General features: G+C 40.3%; 1 protein-coding gene across 5 annotated transcripts in view; it reads right to left on the reverse strand.

Moving 5' to 3' along the window:
• ELMO1 (engulfment and cell motility 1) overlaps positions 1–16,512 on the reverse strand; it is a 585,429-nt gene that overhangs the window by 280,917 nt on the left and 288,000 nt on the right. For all 5 annotated transcript variants that reach the window (XM_005889093.3, XM_070369538.1, XM_005889094.3 and 2 more), the window contains one exon: positions 5,766–5,870. In XM_005889093.3, coding sequence (XP_005889155.1) covers positions 5,766–5,870 — 105 coding nt within the window. The remainder of the gene's footprint in view (positions 1–5,765; positions 5,871–16,512) is intronic.

A 16,512-nucleotide genomic window follows, 5' to 3' on the forward strand; every position in this document is an offset into this window, starting at 1 on the left:
TGGAGTGCATCTTATGTCACCCAACCTGTACTAGGTACTTATTTTCTCTGAACAATCAGCGGAAGACAAGTATCACCATAAAGAATTACTTCCATCCTGAAATGACGTCTTTAGTTTAGCATTTTTCTCAGGTATTTTTTTCCAGTCCCAGTTCCTCCCCAGACCTGACCATTGTGTGTTGGGAATCCTTAGTTTCTTCCTCCTGCTTTGTGGCTAAATCTTGGCTCCCACAATAGCCAGTCTGAGTCTTGAACCAAAAGAAAACAAGTCATTTGGTCTCAGTGGTTTCCAGTGAATAATTAAATACAGCAAGAATATATGTTCTAAGACCCAAGGTTTTATTTCCAATGGAGTCACTAAGCTTCTTTCTTCCAAGGTACTAAGAATTGCCATTCCAGGGAGTGAAAGCAAAAGCAAGATGAAACCACACACGACACGCTCAGTTATCCGTCTCTGAGCGACAGCAGAATCACGGGAGTGATCCAAGCCCCACCCTCCACCTCACACAGAGAGCCTTGGGTGAGAGTGGGATGGGGGGCTCTGGGAATGAAGCATTTCCAGAAAAAAAAAGCAATTATGCCCACAGTAAATCATGCTATGTCTTCAGATTTTACTCTGGGCATAGTGGGATGCTCAGATTTGCAATTTCTCCTTGTGTTCTGTGCCCGTCCAAGTGTGGGTTAATTCAATTATGTCTGCTGCTTTCATTAATACATGGTTACCAAGTTTATTCAAACAATACATGAAAAACCAGACTGCCCATCAATAAATTCATGTTGCAAAATATACCTTTATATGATTGTTAAGAGAACCAAAGACCATGATTCCCAGATGATAAAAATGAATTGATCACTGGCAAGAAACGATCGAAATAAAACTAAAGAAACTACTCAACTAGCAAGCAATCATTAAAATCCACTATGTGCCAGGTGCCAGAGGTAGAGTTGTGGGCCAGGGGTGGTTCCCAAAGTGTTCTGAACTGTGGTTAGAAAAATCTTTCTAGCAGCTAGCCTGGAAGGTGGGTTCAAAGAGTGCAGGCTTTAGCAGGGAGGTAATTAAGATAATATTGTAACAATCTACATGAATAGAAAAAAGGGAGAATAGATGAGAGGAAAAGAGAAAGTTTAGAATGGAGAACGCATAGAATGTGGTATCTATATAGGTTTGGGCTCACTGTCTATTAGAAACGAAGACCTGGACAGATGTCCCATGTACGTATAGGGTCTGGATGTCTCCAAAGGACTATCCCCTCACAGTGTGCAGATCTATTTCATCTATGACACCATTGTCCATCCACTCAAGCCAGTATTTCTCTCTTCCTTGGAGGGAATCAAATTTATCTCAGCTCCAAAATAATTCATTCAAACTGCTTCTCCCCAATGCCACGGCTACTACCCTCAATCAGGTGACCATCGTTTCTCTATAATTTCCCCAATTTCATTTTCACCACTAGTATTGATTTCTCACGTTTCTTTTCTGGCAGGAGAATGATTTTTCTAAAATCGACTCTCATTCTTTTTCCTTAAAATAGTGCAGAAATTCTTCACTGCCTTTGGGTTAAGGCCTAAACAACTTAATACTACATGAAGGATGCCTAACGAACCAGCCCACAATTATCTCCCAAGCCATGATCATATCTGCCACTCCCTGCCTTAACCATTCTGTGCTATTTGCGGTTCCTTAAATAAAGTGCACATCTTTATGCCTCTGTTTGCATATTTCCCTCCATTTAGAGTACTTTCTCACACCCTTTTCCCCTCACCTGATAACTAGTACTACCCAACAGGTCTAAGTGTTATGCCACTTCTTCCAGGAAGTCCTCCTTACCTGACGTCTATGTTTGTGATGCTCCTCTGTATCCCCAGTATCACTCATACCCAATCAAAATCCACTGAGTGGCTTGGAAAGTGCTGGTATTTATCTCTTCCCCCAGCTCCCCATACTTGCCATCTGTAGACAGTAAAATCCTCAAGGACAGGACTCATGAGTGACTTGCTCCTTGGGGACTTGCTGTCTCCTCATTCACTGCAGGCTATTTGATAGTTACTCAGTAAACGCACACAGCCTGAGTGCCTGAAAGGAAAGTGCTCCACAGACTGGGCCATGAGGATCATGCGCATTTGATAAGCAGAGAAACCCATCAGAGAGACTAAAACAGCCAAGGAGAGAACCAAGACAGACACCATAGGCTGCAGGCAAAAAAGGGAGAACCAGCCAATGGAAACAGTGTCCAGTGTCAATGGGAGGGCAAATGAGACAAAGGAGGAGGTGAGGGCTCTTCATGTAGCAGGAGAACAATTTCTGGAAAGTGACAGGTGCCAAGTGTTGTAAAGTCAGGGGCAGGTGAGTTAGAACATGGCGCAAGGAGACAACAGGGAAAAACACACAGTGCTCGAGGGAAAACAGTAGCTGAAGGGTGGTGGAGTGTATCAAGGGCAAAGAAGGAACGGGTATGCGTGTGTGTGTACATTAGAATTCTTTTTAAAAACCTCAGCCATAAATCTGACTGGCAAAGTGAAAAGTGAGACTATATATTCAGGTAGAGAATACATGCTTACTGAATGAAAGATATAAATAATAAGTGAATAACTGCATTTAGATAGGAAATTTACCATAAAAAAACCAAATTTTATCAAAATGTAAACTTATTAAAAACCCAAGAGCCCACCTTTATATTTCAGAAGAGACCACTCAGCTCATAGACCAAAATCTATAATTAGCTGCTGAAATGACAATTTTCATTGTCTCTATTTTACTGCCAGTGGGACATCTGTTTTCATGTGTGTGCGTGTGTGCTGAGTTGTGTCTGACTCTTTGCAACCCCACAGACTGAAGCCACCAGGCTCTTCTGTCCATGGAATTTTCCAGGCAAGAATACTGGGGTGGGTTGCCATTTCCTACTCCAGAGAATCTTCCTGATTCAGGGATAAAACCTTGTCCTCCTGCATCTCCTACATTGGCAGGAGGATTTTTTACTACTGTGCTACCTGAGAAGCCTGCTTTCATAGTCGCTACAAAACTTCTTTGCAGGGACTTGGCTAGTGGCTCAGTGGATAAGAATTGGCCTGCCAATGCAGAGGATGTAGACTCGATCCCTAGTCTGGAAGACTCCACATGCCACAGAGCAACTAACCTCGTGCGCCACAGCTGTTGAGCCTGTGTTCTGGAACCCACAAGCAGCAACTACTGAAGCTAGGTGCCGCCAGAGCTGACGCTCCACAAGAGAAGCCACCACAGTGAGAAGCCCGCACGCTGCAACCACAGAGTCGGCTCAGTCTCCACACTAGAGAGCCCGACCAAAGCAACAAAGACTCACTGCAGCCAAAAATATGTACATTAATAAATAAACATTTTAAAAAATCGAAAAGCTTCCTTTGAAATGCCTCAGATTGTATATACGATCCTGTAATCCCTTTCATTCAGATAAATAGCTTTAGCTTTCCAAGTAGCAGTTAATGACCCCGAAGTCAGATAGGACACAGAAAAAACATCAAGGAAGGGACACTTTTTAGAAAACAACAGATAACTCAGTTATCGGAATGTCTAACCAGAAAGTAAAGTGCATGTGGATGAAAAGGGCCACACTTTCCTTTCAAACAGGATTTTCTTTTAAGTTCCTATCAGATATAAAGTTCTATCAGGTTGCTGTGGTATCAGTTTAACTTACGATGGTTTAGAGAACACATCAAAGAAGATGGGCTTAAAATATTATATTACTCTTCTTGAGACATATGTGCCTTATGCAATTAACAATATATTGAGCATCAATATTCTAATTTTAGAAACATTCATCCACAAACATGAATCAGTTAATGCTAAATTTAATTTCTAATAGGCTTCTTCTTTTCACACTCAACTCTCTAAGGCCATACTACATGGTATCTCAAAAATATTAATTTACTTACTGTGGGAGCAATTACATTCCTAGAAAAAAATCTGTGCAATAAATGTACGCACATATAAAACAAATTAAACTTTTTTGAAAAAACTATTTTCTTATGGAAAATTGTATTTCTGACCGAGTACCTGAGAAGTGCATAAAACTTTCAGAGAAATTCATAAAATCCTTCATATAATTAAATTATAAATAATGCTTCAATATAAGTCAAAGTTTGTCAAATTGCATATATAGAAAAACATAAAGTTAAAATATTTGAAAAGACCCTGATGCTGGGAAAGATTGGAGGCAGGAGGAGAAGGGGACAACAGAGGATGAGATGGATGGATGGCATCACAGACTCAATGGACATGAGTTTGAGTAAACTCCGGGAGTTGGTGATGGACAAGGAGACTTGGCATACTGCAGTCCATGGGATTGCAAAGAGTCAGACACAACTGAGCAACTGAACTGAACTGAACTGATAGTGCTTACAGGGAACTCAGATCTGGCATGGCTTTTTTTCAAAGGAGTCACTACTGGGTAGGATAATTTTTCATGGTGCAGACTGTCCCATGTTTTAGAGGGTTGTGGCTAGTAGAACCCCAATGGGCATGGTGACTACTAAAAAAGGAAAAAAAAGCCCACACATTTTCAAATGCTCCCTGGGGGAATAAAGCTCCCTAGTTTGGAGAAGAAACTGTAGCCCATTCAAAAGGAATGGCTCACATTTACATCACCAGGTAACAATAGTGAAAGGTCTTGAGCCCTGGTCTCCAGAAAGCCAGTGCTAAGAGGGATCCAACAGAGAAGGTCTGGAGTAAATGCTCATGTGCTAAGTCACTTCAGTTGTGTCCGACTCTCTGCCACCCTATGGACTATAGTCTGCCAGGCTTCTCTGTTCATGGGATTTTCCAGGCAAGAATACTGGAGTGGTCGCCATGCCCTTCTCCAGGCGATCTTTCCAACCCAGGGATCGAACCTACACCTCTTAACGTCTCCTGCATTGGCAGGCAGGTTCTTTTACCACTAGCGCCACCTGGGAAGCCCCATACAGGCTCCTATCCTACTCCGATTTCAGCTTTAGCCTTCATGCATTAGGATTTTCATTCATTGACTATTTTCTAAGTTTATATCCAGTCATCACTTTAACCACTCACCAATGCCCTTGCCCATTTATTCATATCCTCCTCCATCTCAATCATAGATCTATATTCCTGCCCCAACTGTGGTCCTCTTTCTAGAGACTGGGGACAGAGGTCAACACAAATCCAGGGTCTCCAGTGGAGCAGCCTTGATGGGCAGACCTTCTCTATCACTGTCTCCATGCTCCAGTTCTTTCACACTCTGTCTTTCCTGCCGATGCAGAGCTGGGCACCTTCAACTTGCCTTCACCCCACCCACAAAGGAATCTGCTCTGGTAGCTGGTGTTTCACTAATCTGTTATGAAATGCAAGAAGGCATTTCATCTCCCTCCCCATCTCTCCCACACTTCTCTGTTTATCTTATTGTATCTACAGCATTAGATTGAACAGAGCAGTACTAGACAGAATCCTGAGACTCTTCTCAAGAAGTCAGAAAAGTCTTAAGAGATTTCCATTTCTCTTTGTTATTTAAGGATAAGAGATTTTGCCATAATCAAATAACTGAATTATATATTTTTCCAGTATCTAATATATGTTTAAAATGTCATCATGTGAAAAAAACCTAAAAGTTAAAAATCCCTACTTTGGTGTTCATTTCATTTAATTTTCATTTTTTACTTTACTAAATAACAGAAGCAAAACTCTGGGGCCACTCATCTAAAGGGTAATCCCTCTATATATACAAGTTGGAAATTCAAATTCAGCAGAAAACCTACAACAGTTGAAAGAGGCCACATGCTTACCCGGATGTAGGCATCCTGATGGTGCTTGGCGAAGTACAGCATGTTGTCCAGAGCTAACATCCCAGGAGGGGTCTGGGTAAAGTCCATGGCGGGGTTGACATGATTCTGTGGTTAAAACAAAAGGTTTGATCAGGTTAGTTCTTCAGTAGATTTCATCAACAACCACTAGAGGTCTGGTTTCCCTCCACAAGACCTCAAAGTACCAGAGGGCAAGCTCCAAATAATCAAGTAGGACATTTGCCGTCTCCATGTGAGCCTGTTGTGGTGGCGATGGGGGCTTCTTTCTACAAGTGCATCAAAATCGGCTTCTAGACACAGGGTTGGGAGACTCAGCTGAAAATTGAAATATGGGATTATTCTTAGACATGTGACACTGCAAGAAAAGAAAATAATGCAAAAACAGTTATTTCTGGTGGTTGTGCTCTACTGGAACCAGTAGTATTTGGGAAGAAAGACCTGGGATAAAGCTGTATGTCTGCCATTTACCTTTCTGCACCTTAACTTCCTCATCCTCATGAGTGAGGGTAAAGTATGGTCACACCAGTCCATGGTGTTTGTGAACTGTCCAGACTTACAGGTCTCTGCAGACACATGACTATAAAATTCAGATGTTCACAGGATCCTAACATCTCCCTACTTCCAGGGAGTGCTCTGGCCTTGTCACCCACACAGTGTCAAGAACCACACAAAAAAATAAAACACAATAGTTATAAATACGCCCAACAAATTGTCCATATGCTCAAGATTATTCAGTAAACACCACCAGAGACTCCTAGTCAGGGCAGTAAACCACTTTCCACAGCCAACTGTCGAAAACAATTACCAACATCTGTCTTGAAAATTCAGATCTAAATGGCTAATGATTTGGGGGGCTTCCCAGGTGGCACCAGTGGTAGATGACCTGCCCACCAATGCAGGAGATGTAAGCGTTGAGGGTTCATCCCTGGGCTGGAAAGATCCCCTGCAGGAGGGCATGGCAACCCACTCCAATATTCTTGCCTGGAGAATTCCATGGAGAGAGGAGCCTGGGAGGCTATGGTCCATAGAGTCCCACAAAGTCAGATACGACTAAAGCAACTTAGCCCACATGCAAATGATTTGAGGGAAGTCATTTTTCTGCTAAAGAGATTGAAAAGAAATGCTGAAGAGATAGTCAAGAAACTACTCTTTCCTCATAATCTAGGTAATTTGTATGAAAGAATATATTTTATTTTGTTCCTGAATACTTCTTAATAAACAGTCTGACCCTCTGATATGCCAGAGAAATTTCGGTCAACGGTAATTTTTTTTACTTTACATACAGGAAGAATTTTTTGTTCACTTGCTCAAACAACCCACACTTTTTTACCTCCTTCAAGAATACACAGAAGTTATCTTTTGCATGCTGATTTGACATTGTTTTATGAGCTAATAACATGTAAAATTATAGGACAGTGGCTGCCTACTGGCCACAGTTCCGCAATTTCCAGAAACCTCTGTCCATATCTGTAAAGCAATTTGGGCCAATGTACTGACTTCAATATTTTGTTTTAGCACTTTAACCTGATTTGTTTGTTAAGATGTTGAAAAATTTTTTAAATACCGAAGTACTACTAGTTAGGATAAGAAAGATATATTTCATAAAATAAATAAAATTGTAACAAAAATGAAAATCATTGAGCACATCAAGTGCAGTGAGATTCAGCCTTAATCTGATACTCACTGGTGTATGAGAGTCAGACCTGTATTCAAAAGTGAGGGGGTGGGTGAAGCAAAATGCTGAAAATAAATGATCAAAGATGTAGACTAAAAAGTAACTTGCAGTGAAAATCTTGTAATATTTTCAGTCCTTTAGAAGAGAATGGTAGAAGTGCCCTCATTATGTGTACATTTTTATTTTGACTTGAATGTATTCGATTTTCATGAACACAGCTAACATAAAAATGTTACTATCTGTTGAATACTCTTCAGGGCTAGCACTAGTTTGGGTTTCACTAGGGTTCTCTCATCTAATAAATAGGTGGTGGGCACTATTGTTATCCTCATTTTATTAATTTTTAATAATACAATGCTATTTTATTTTTGTTTAATTCTGGAGTAGAATACTCCAAAATTCATCTCATATTTTTTCTTAGGTGTACATTTTATTGAAGTACAGTTGATTTACAACATTATATTAATTTCAACATTTAAAGTTATTACAAAATATTGGCTATATTCCCTGTGCTTTACAATATGTCCTTGTATATTTTATTCTATCCATAGTGGTTTGTATCTTTTAATCCCATACTCCAATTCTGCCCCTCGCTGCTTCACTCTCCCCACTAGTAACCACCAGTTTGTTCTCTGTATCTGTGAGTCTTTTTCTATCTTGTTGTAGTCATTCGTCTTATTTTTCAGATTACACACATAAGTGATAGCATACAGTATTTGTCTCTCTCCATCTGACTAATGTCATATCCTCCAGGTCCATCCGTGTTGTTAAAAAATGGTGAATTTTTTTTTTTATAGCTGAGTAGAAATCCATTGTATGGATGGATGTGTGTGTGTGTGTGTGTGTACACACATATATCTACATCTATATCACACCTTCTTTACCCATTTGTTTGTGGCTGGACACTTTGGTTATTTTCATATCTTGGCTATGCTGCTATGAACACTGGGATACATGTATTTTTTTGAATTAGCATTTCAGTTTTCTTTGAATATATACCCAGGAATGGAATTGCTGGGTTATATGGTAGTTCTAGTTTTAGTTTTTTGAGGAAGCACCATACTGTTTTCCATAGTGGCTGCACGAATTTTATTGATGAGGAAACTACAGCTCAGATGAGATAAGAATCTTGCCCAGGAACTTGCAACTTGAACTTGGAAGTGCAGGCAAGGTCTTGCTTGGACAACAAGTTTCCACATGCTTTTGCTCCTACTTTTTTCCTTTATATGTTGAATGCATTTATTTTGGTACTGCTAGCCATTTATACTTTATATAGCCTGAGAAAAGCTTGAGAAAAAAGTAGGCTAATCAATATTAGCTGCTACACAGCATGGTCGGGCCAACAAAGGAGAGTGTGCCAAATAAAAGAGAAAAACATGACATTTACTTCAGACTTATTTCTAGTGTTGGTCTATGAATCTATTCCAAAAATAAGTATATGGAAAGACAATCATCTGAAAAAGAAATTAGTTTCTCTGAATCTAGTTTGAACAACCCTCCAAAGCTATGTGTTAGTGAAGCTGACCAAAAAGAAGGCCCTGTGGGTCAAGGGTCATCAGTCTTGTTTGAACAGTGCTCCTAGGACCCTCTAGAAACCTATTTCAGTCAATTATACACTTCCTTAGGCACACAATGGGGGTATCAAATAGGGCACTGCTGCTTTCAAAGGTCTTACAGTAAAGAAAAAGTATATTTTTATAGCTCTTTTAAAGATTCATGTGGCTATTTAGCAAACAGTCCCAATAAAATAATGCCTGCTATCTGTTAGGTGTTATATAAACCACCTTGAAGATGTTAACTCTTAATCCTCATAAAATTCCCACAGAGCGGGTCTTATTATTTTCCTCCATTGATGGTAGAAAACTGAGGCACTGAGCATCTGGATAGCTTGCAGAGTTTTAGAGCCAGAAGGTGGCAGAACCAGAATCTGAACTAAGGTCACGGGCTTTAAACCAGGATTTTAGTGTCATGTAGCTGTTCAACCAGACACCTTTGGAAATTTTACAAAGATGTCCAATGCAGGTTCTCAGTCGTTGTAGTTTTCCCCAGTCAACGCTTTGTTCAGGCAAAGTGGGCCTGTGATCTATCCTTTTCAATAAAAGCTCTAATTTCTCCATCCCTTCCAGACATAACAGACCAGAGTCTCTCTCATGTTCAATAAACCAGGTCTTATTGTCTCCAAAAAATAGGCTCTTATTAAACCAAAGTCAATTAGAAAATTGCCTTTGATTTTCTATGACTTGCTCTAAATTATGAAGCGTCACTGCATTTTAGATTAAAAAATAACTTGCCTTGTGAGTGAACGATAGTCTGGTTTTTTTCTGTCTCTGTCTTTTTAACTCATTTTTCCAGCCTCTCTCTCCTTGAAATGATTGTTTCCTCTTTCTCTTTTGGTTTTAACAGCCAGTGAAATTATTTTACAAGCATAGATTCTGATAATGGAAAAAGTATAAGAATTACTTGCCAAGACATTTGAGAGCTCTCTATACTGTGACGAAAATAATCTGAGAACCCAGCAAGGCCAATAGTTCCCCTATTCCTTCCTTATTTATGAGATGCTCTAGATACAGATTTATTTTCTTTTCTTGTTCCATGTTATTTTTTTCCCACCTGTCTTGAAATGGAAGCTGCAAGTGCTTTGATAAATGACTTGAAAATTTCCCTTGTTTTACTGCAAAGCCTGTGTACCTCTGTACATCCTCCTGAAATGCCATTTGTTAGAGCCTGTAGAAGTGCTGCTCCCTGAATCACATCAGACAGCTCTAAGCCTCTGGAGAAAGGGGGAGCAGCCACTTGCATTTCCAAGGCACCAAAAATTTTCACTTTGGGAAAATGGTACCAACCAACTGAAGATAGCATGATTTATTTTATAGCGAGCACCCTACGTACGGTTTGTGTTTAGTGTTCCTAGAGATCTGTTTCTCTTCTATTATCCTCATGCCAGTTTTTTAAGTTGAATTGTTTCAATCACACATCCAAGGTCTAAGACAGAGAATCTTTAAATACGTTCCAGGCCCAAATCACTGGAGGTCACTGGAGAGTTGTGGACTTCAAATATAAGCTAGGCTGGTCATCTGATTTTGTAGTTAAGAAAACTAAGCACCTGGTGAACAGTGGTGCTCCAACTTAAGCAGAAATCCAAGCCAAATCTCCTGAAGGCTCTGCTGAAGCACCAATTGCTGGCCCTTCTGATTCAGGAGGGCTGGAGTGAGGTCCAAGGATCTGCATCTCTAACAAGTTCCCAAGTGACACAGATGCTGCCGGTTGGGGACCACAATTTGAGACCTACTGATGACTGCAATGACTCATCTCAAATAACACAAGTAATATCAAAGTAAGATCTGGACTCCATATCCACTCATCCCCTGAGTCCCATGCAGCTTCTCTAAGCATCTCTGAGTCCCATGATCCCCTGAGTATCATGCTTTAAACTGACTGGTTCCAGGGTGTGATGCATTATAAATATACTTGTTGTTTATCTGCTTTGTGCTTTGGCCTCTTATTCAGAAAACAGAAATTTCCTTTTTCAGAAAAAGGAATTATAATTTAGAAGCCTCTCACTTCTATTTCTCAAATTTCGGATGAAAATAATATATATTAGTACCTCCACGGGGAAGGTAGGAACCTGTAATCAGTCAATATTTTTTACTCCTGAATGCTTCCTGGTTGGGGAAGCAGTGCTGGCACGAGCCTGAATGATTTTTAAATGATCTGTGTTTTTCAATTACCAATGCCATGCTAGTCCTTCATTAGTGTGGATAATAAAGAGATGATTACAATAATGCCTGCCAGATGGCATATCGCAGAGAAAGCCTTTGAGGATTTAGGAGTTAATATTTGTGCTATATGAGTGCCTACATTGGCTGAACAAATATAGCATTAAAAGCAACCTTTAAAACAAATCACATTGAGTGAATATTCATTCAGTCTAGGAAAAGCCCCATCAAGGCTATTTCTTGAGGCTGGTAAATTAAGGTCATGTTCTCCAAGGGGAAGCAGGTTTTGATGGTTGCAAAAGATCACGTGGGAGTTGTGCCAAACTGTGCATTCCTTCCACTCCTTGCCTCCCAACCCAGGAGAAAGGGTATGTGGGCATTTCAACAGGTTCCTACAACAGCACTTATCCACCTTGGATGCCCCCGAAAATCCCCTTTGGAGCTTTGAAAAATTCTGATGTCCAGGCTCTACCCAAAATCTGCTAAGTGGAAACCAAGCAACTGGATTTCTGAAGCTCCAATGTCCAGCCAAGATTGAGAACACTTTCCCAAATCATTGGGTCTCAAATTTGAGCATGATCAGAATCTAATAGAGCGTCTGTTCAGTTAGATTGCTGGGTACCACCTCCAGAGTTTCTGGTTGAGGCCTGAGAATCTGCATTAATACATGTTTCCAGGGGTTACTGATGGTCTCTGGACCATACTTTGAGAACCTCTGCTCTAAAGCCACAGTAACCCAATGCAAGAGAGTTCTAGGGACCTATACGCACCAACTGATGGAGTTGGAACCTTGATTCCCTGTATCAAAGTGTTTGGTTTGGCAGGGACTTTTATAGTGATGTCTGCTTTAGGGAGGACATGCACTCTTCAAATTGATACAGGCTCAGCACTCTCTCACCTGGCTGCCTCACACAGTAAAATGAGGAAGTTCATAACAGTATCTGACTATTTGACCCCCAACACAGATCACTGTTCCAAAGTCCTAGACATAGCCCTTAGAAATCTTTGCATTCTGTCCTTGGTCTCTTTCCATTAAATTCAATAAAAATGAAGAATTTGGATGAATACAGAGAAGGCAGCTTATTAAATCTGACCTAAGAGTGGGCAAGATGGTGAATATATTGAAGAGCAGAAAAATAGCTGTGACTAGGTACAGGTGGGCATTGTGCCAGGTACTCCAAAGGGGCAATTTAATTTAATCTTCCCAACTACCCAATGAGGCAAGTTATTAAGGAGGTAAATGTTATTCTTCTCTGCCTACAGATGAGAGTGATTCGTGCAAGATGCTGGTTAGAAGTGGCAAAGTCACAACTTCAACACTGTAGCTTTTTTTTTTTTCCTATTTAGGTTCAAAAGGTCTTTGGAGAATAGGAAGATGGGTCCCATTAGCAAGTAGAAGTTTAATCAGAGAAATGTAACATCCCATAAAAAGACTGTTTTAAAAATTCAAGAACAAATCTACTACAGAAAAAGGGAAATCTGGCTCACAAATAATTCATGAGATTCCAGCTCCACATCATTAAAATTTGATTCTTTTAGGTAAAGCACAAAGGATCTACAAGAAAGAAATACTCAGAAAGATGCTAAGGGTTCAGGTCAACAGACTATCCATGCTTCTATGCTGGCCTCCCTCTGAGCTATACATTCTCTTCTTTGCCTGGCCTCTGGAACACCCCTACACCTTTGCTTGTCTTTCTAATGTCATTCACCCACCTGTTACTCTGGTTTTCCTGATCTTCAACTTGGCTCCATTTATCTTCTTCCACAGGTCCACAACTAACCTTTTGGGGAATACCTCCAATTCACCATCCACTACTACCCAGTGTCACTAGGAACCCCCTCCCTGGGTCTGTTCTGCAACCTAGGAGAGTTCATGACCTATTCTATATTAAGAAATATGAGTTAGAGTTGGCAATATAAGTCCAAGATGAATCAATCTCAAGTGGCAGGCAGGAGGCTCTGACAGGCTGGGTTTTATTAACAGGAGCACAACCAGAAGAAGAGAGGAGAATTCCACCATCCAGGCCCAGCTGAGGCCATACCTGTACACAACAGAGAGATCTGGGGGGCCCCACTGCGAACCAGCTCCCAACACATAGGAAATTATACAGAGGGGCAGCCAGGAAGCAGCAGAAATATCTGGACAGAAAGGTGTGTCAGAAAAGTTGGGGGAAAAAAAATTTCAGATATTTAGCCCAGGGGGAAAAGTATATGTGGTGTGACGGTGGTGCTATGTAGTAGGATGGGAGCCGTGATCACTATTGTCACAATTGATCACCATTGTCCTCAGGCATCTCAAGGATTGATATCATTGTAAGGGCAGCTACACGAAGCAGAATTGGCAGAAAACAGCCTTTTCAGAAATACTGAAGCAAGGACTGGATGTCCAGCCAGAATGTTTTCCAGAGAACTAAAGGGTAGAGAATTGGAGCAAAGGACAATAGATACTTAGCAGCCCTGATTCATTCCTTTTCTTATCAAATAATTTTGGATTTATACTACTGTGCAAGGCACCACAGGAGACAAAAATGATAAATTTCATCCAAAGATTTAATCAAAATAGTACTTGGCTTCAAGAAACTTCTGTTTCAGAAGTGAATTATTAAAAGCCTTAACAGTACAGCTTTGAAATATGCACATGTGCACATACACACACACTCTGCACACACATACACCCCACAAGCATCAATAACTTCACACATGCATACTGTGGAAGGTCTCACACAGAAAATTCTGGATTTAAGGCTAATTTCCTTAGTCAAAAAACATGTATATGTATGGGTGAGTCCCTTTGCTGTCCACCTGAAACTATCACAACATTGTTAATTGGTTATACCTCAATATAAAATAAAGTTTTTTTAAAAAATTGTCCTTTTAAAAATTACTCTTAAAAGGTCAGAAAAGGCCATGAAGTGCTATGTATACAATTTATGAAAAACTGGGCTCACTCTTCCTTCATTATCTTGAAGAAGCAGAGTTGAGACTTACTGAATAAAAGAATAAATTCTAATATTGTTTATTTTGTATGTTGATTTAACAGTCAATACAAAGAATTACCATGAAAACTCAATTAAAAACGCCTTGGGAATAAATTTCCTTTAAAATGAAGCTGGTTACGGTTTAAAAAAAAGCCTTCATGAATAATGAAACAATGCTGTCAAGGTTTATAAAGATACCTGCAATTTTTCTACTGATCTGAATGCACGCAGGATTCTCATTGACCCAAGCACCGTGGCTCTTGCTAGCAACACCCTACTCTTTCTTCCCTGAACTCCCAGCAGCTTTTTCACTGCTCCTTTTAGAACTCCCTTTTTGCCAGACTTTTGTAGTTTTAAAACAGAAGGTGAACTAGCATCAGTTATGCACAGGGGGTTTTTCTGTCTCCCTCTTTCACCCACCCCCAGGAAGAGCACAGGCTAAAAGGTCCATCAAAGGACACAGAACGTGTGCTACCCTCACTCCAGGGCTGGCGCTGCTAGTCATGCAGGGAACCCGTTCCCTCTGAGCCTAGCACAGCTCTCCAGGCAGCCTCTGATATGGGCACCACCACCAACATGGGAGACAAAACCTCTTTTCTGTGATGGAGCCAGGAGCTGGTCAAGATGCTGCTGCTATAGATGGGATGCAGGGGCTTGTGTACTACAATCCCCGCCACCTCCAGGACCCAGCACTGCATGGTGCTAGTGATGATGGTGATGACAGCTCTAATCATGGAAGTGTCACAGCTAACACACACACAGCACTTAATGAAGGCTGAGGACTATTCTAAGCCAGGGGTTACTTCTGCCCAGGGGCCAGATTGGGTCCAGCACTCAATTTTGTAGAGTTGTGAGTTTAAACGTGTATGTCCCTTCTTATATTTTCAAATCTTGTTTTTATTCAAAGGGAAAATAATTACCTCTGACACATGAAAATTAAATGAAATTAAAATTTCAATGTTCATAAAGAAAGCTTTGTCAGAACACAGCTATGCACATTTATTTACATATTATCTGTACCTGCTTGAGCATTTGGCCTGCAAGGTCTAAAAGTTTTACTCACTGACCCTTCTTTTACAAGAAAGTTTGCCAACCCTCTTTCTAAGTGTTTTGTTTTCACAGCAATGCTGTGAGTTAAGAAAATTAATGACTCTTTAATCAAAGTTAAACATCTCAACTATCAAAGAAATGCTAATGTTTGGTAAACGTTTAGTATCTGGATAACACAACCCCTATGTGAATGTTTAATGTTTTGCTCCCCTGGAAAACATTGTACTGATTTTAAAGATTACTAAATTTTAACTGGATAAATCCTGTGTCTTGAAAATGTTAAGTTGAAAGGAATGTTTTTAGTAGCCTTAATTTGTGATGCAAAGTCCCACCTTGGTGTCTTCAGGTCCCTTCTCCTTGCCAACCAAAGGCAAACCTGGGAAGGGACCTTTGACACACTTTTATATAAGACTTTTATACTTTATATAACTTTATGTAAGACTGCCTGCAATTTTGATGAGTTGGGGATCTGGACTGTGTCTCATAAGCATTCTCCTCCTTCCCCCTTTCAGCACAGCTTTTGTAAATGGCAAAGTCCTGGCTTTTAAATTTGGAGACTGTGTTCTCTTTTCCATACCAGTAGAATTCTTATGGTTGTTTTAAAGATGAAGAAATTGAGGAGCAGAGAAGTTAAGTGTCTTGCCAACATTCACACAAACATTATGCTTGGATTTGAACCCAGAAGTTCAGAGCTCATTTTTTAATGGCTATCCTAAAAGGAGAACTGGCTAACTACACAATGAGGGTGGGGTGGGGTGGGGTGGGAATCACGTAATAGAATATTGTATTTGTGCATGCTCAGTCACTACAGTCGTGTCCAACTCTTTGCGACCCAAAGGACCATAGCCCTCCAGGCTCCTCTGTCTATGGGATTCTCCAGGAAAAAATACTGGAGTGGGATGCCATGTCCTCCTCCAGGGTATCTTCCCCACCCAGGGATCGAACCCGGGTTTCCTGTATTGCCGGCGGATTCTTTACCTCTGAGCACTGGGGAAGCCTGATATAACATTATACAGCCTTGAAAAATTATCTTCATAAATAAAATAGACAAGCCATTTGCCAGACATCAAGAAAAAAAGGGAGAAGAATCAAATCAACAAAATTAGAAATGAAAATGGAGAAATCACAACAGACAACACAGAAAAACAAAAGATCATAAAACACTACTATCAGCAACTACATGTCAATAAAATGGACAACTTGGAAGAAATGGACAAATTCTTAGAAAAGTATAACTTTTCCAAAACTGAATCAGGAAGAAATAGGAACTCTTAACAGATCCATCACAAGCATGGAAATAGAAACTGTAA

The sequence above is a fragment of the Bos mutus genome, chromosome 4 (assembly GCF_027580195.1).
Source record: "Bos mutus isolate GX-2022 chromosome 4, NWIPB_WYAK_1.1, whole genome shotgun sequence".
Taxonomy (NCBI): domain Eukaryota; kingdom Metazoa; phylum Chordata; class Mammalia; order Artiodactyla; family Bovidae; genus Bos; species Bos mutus.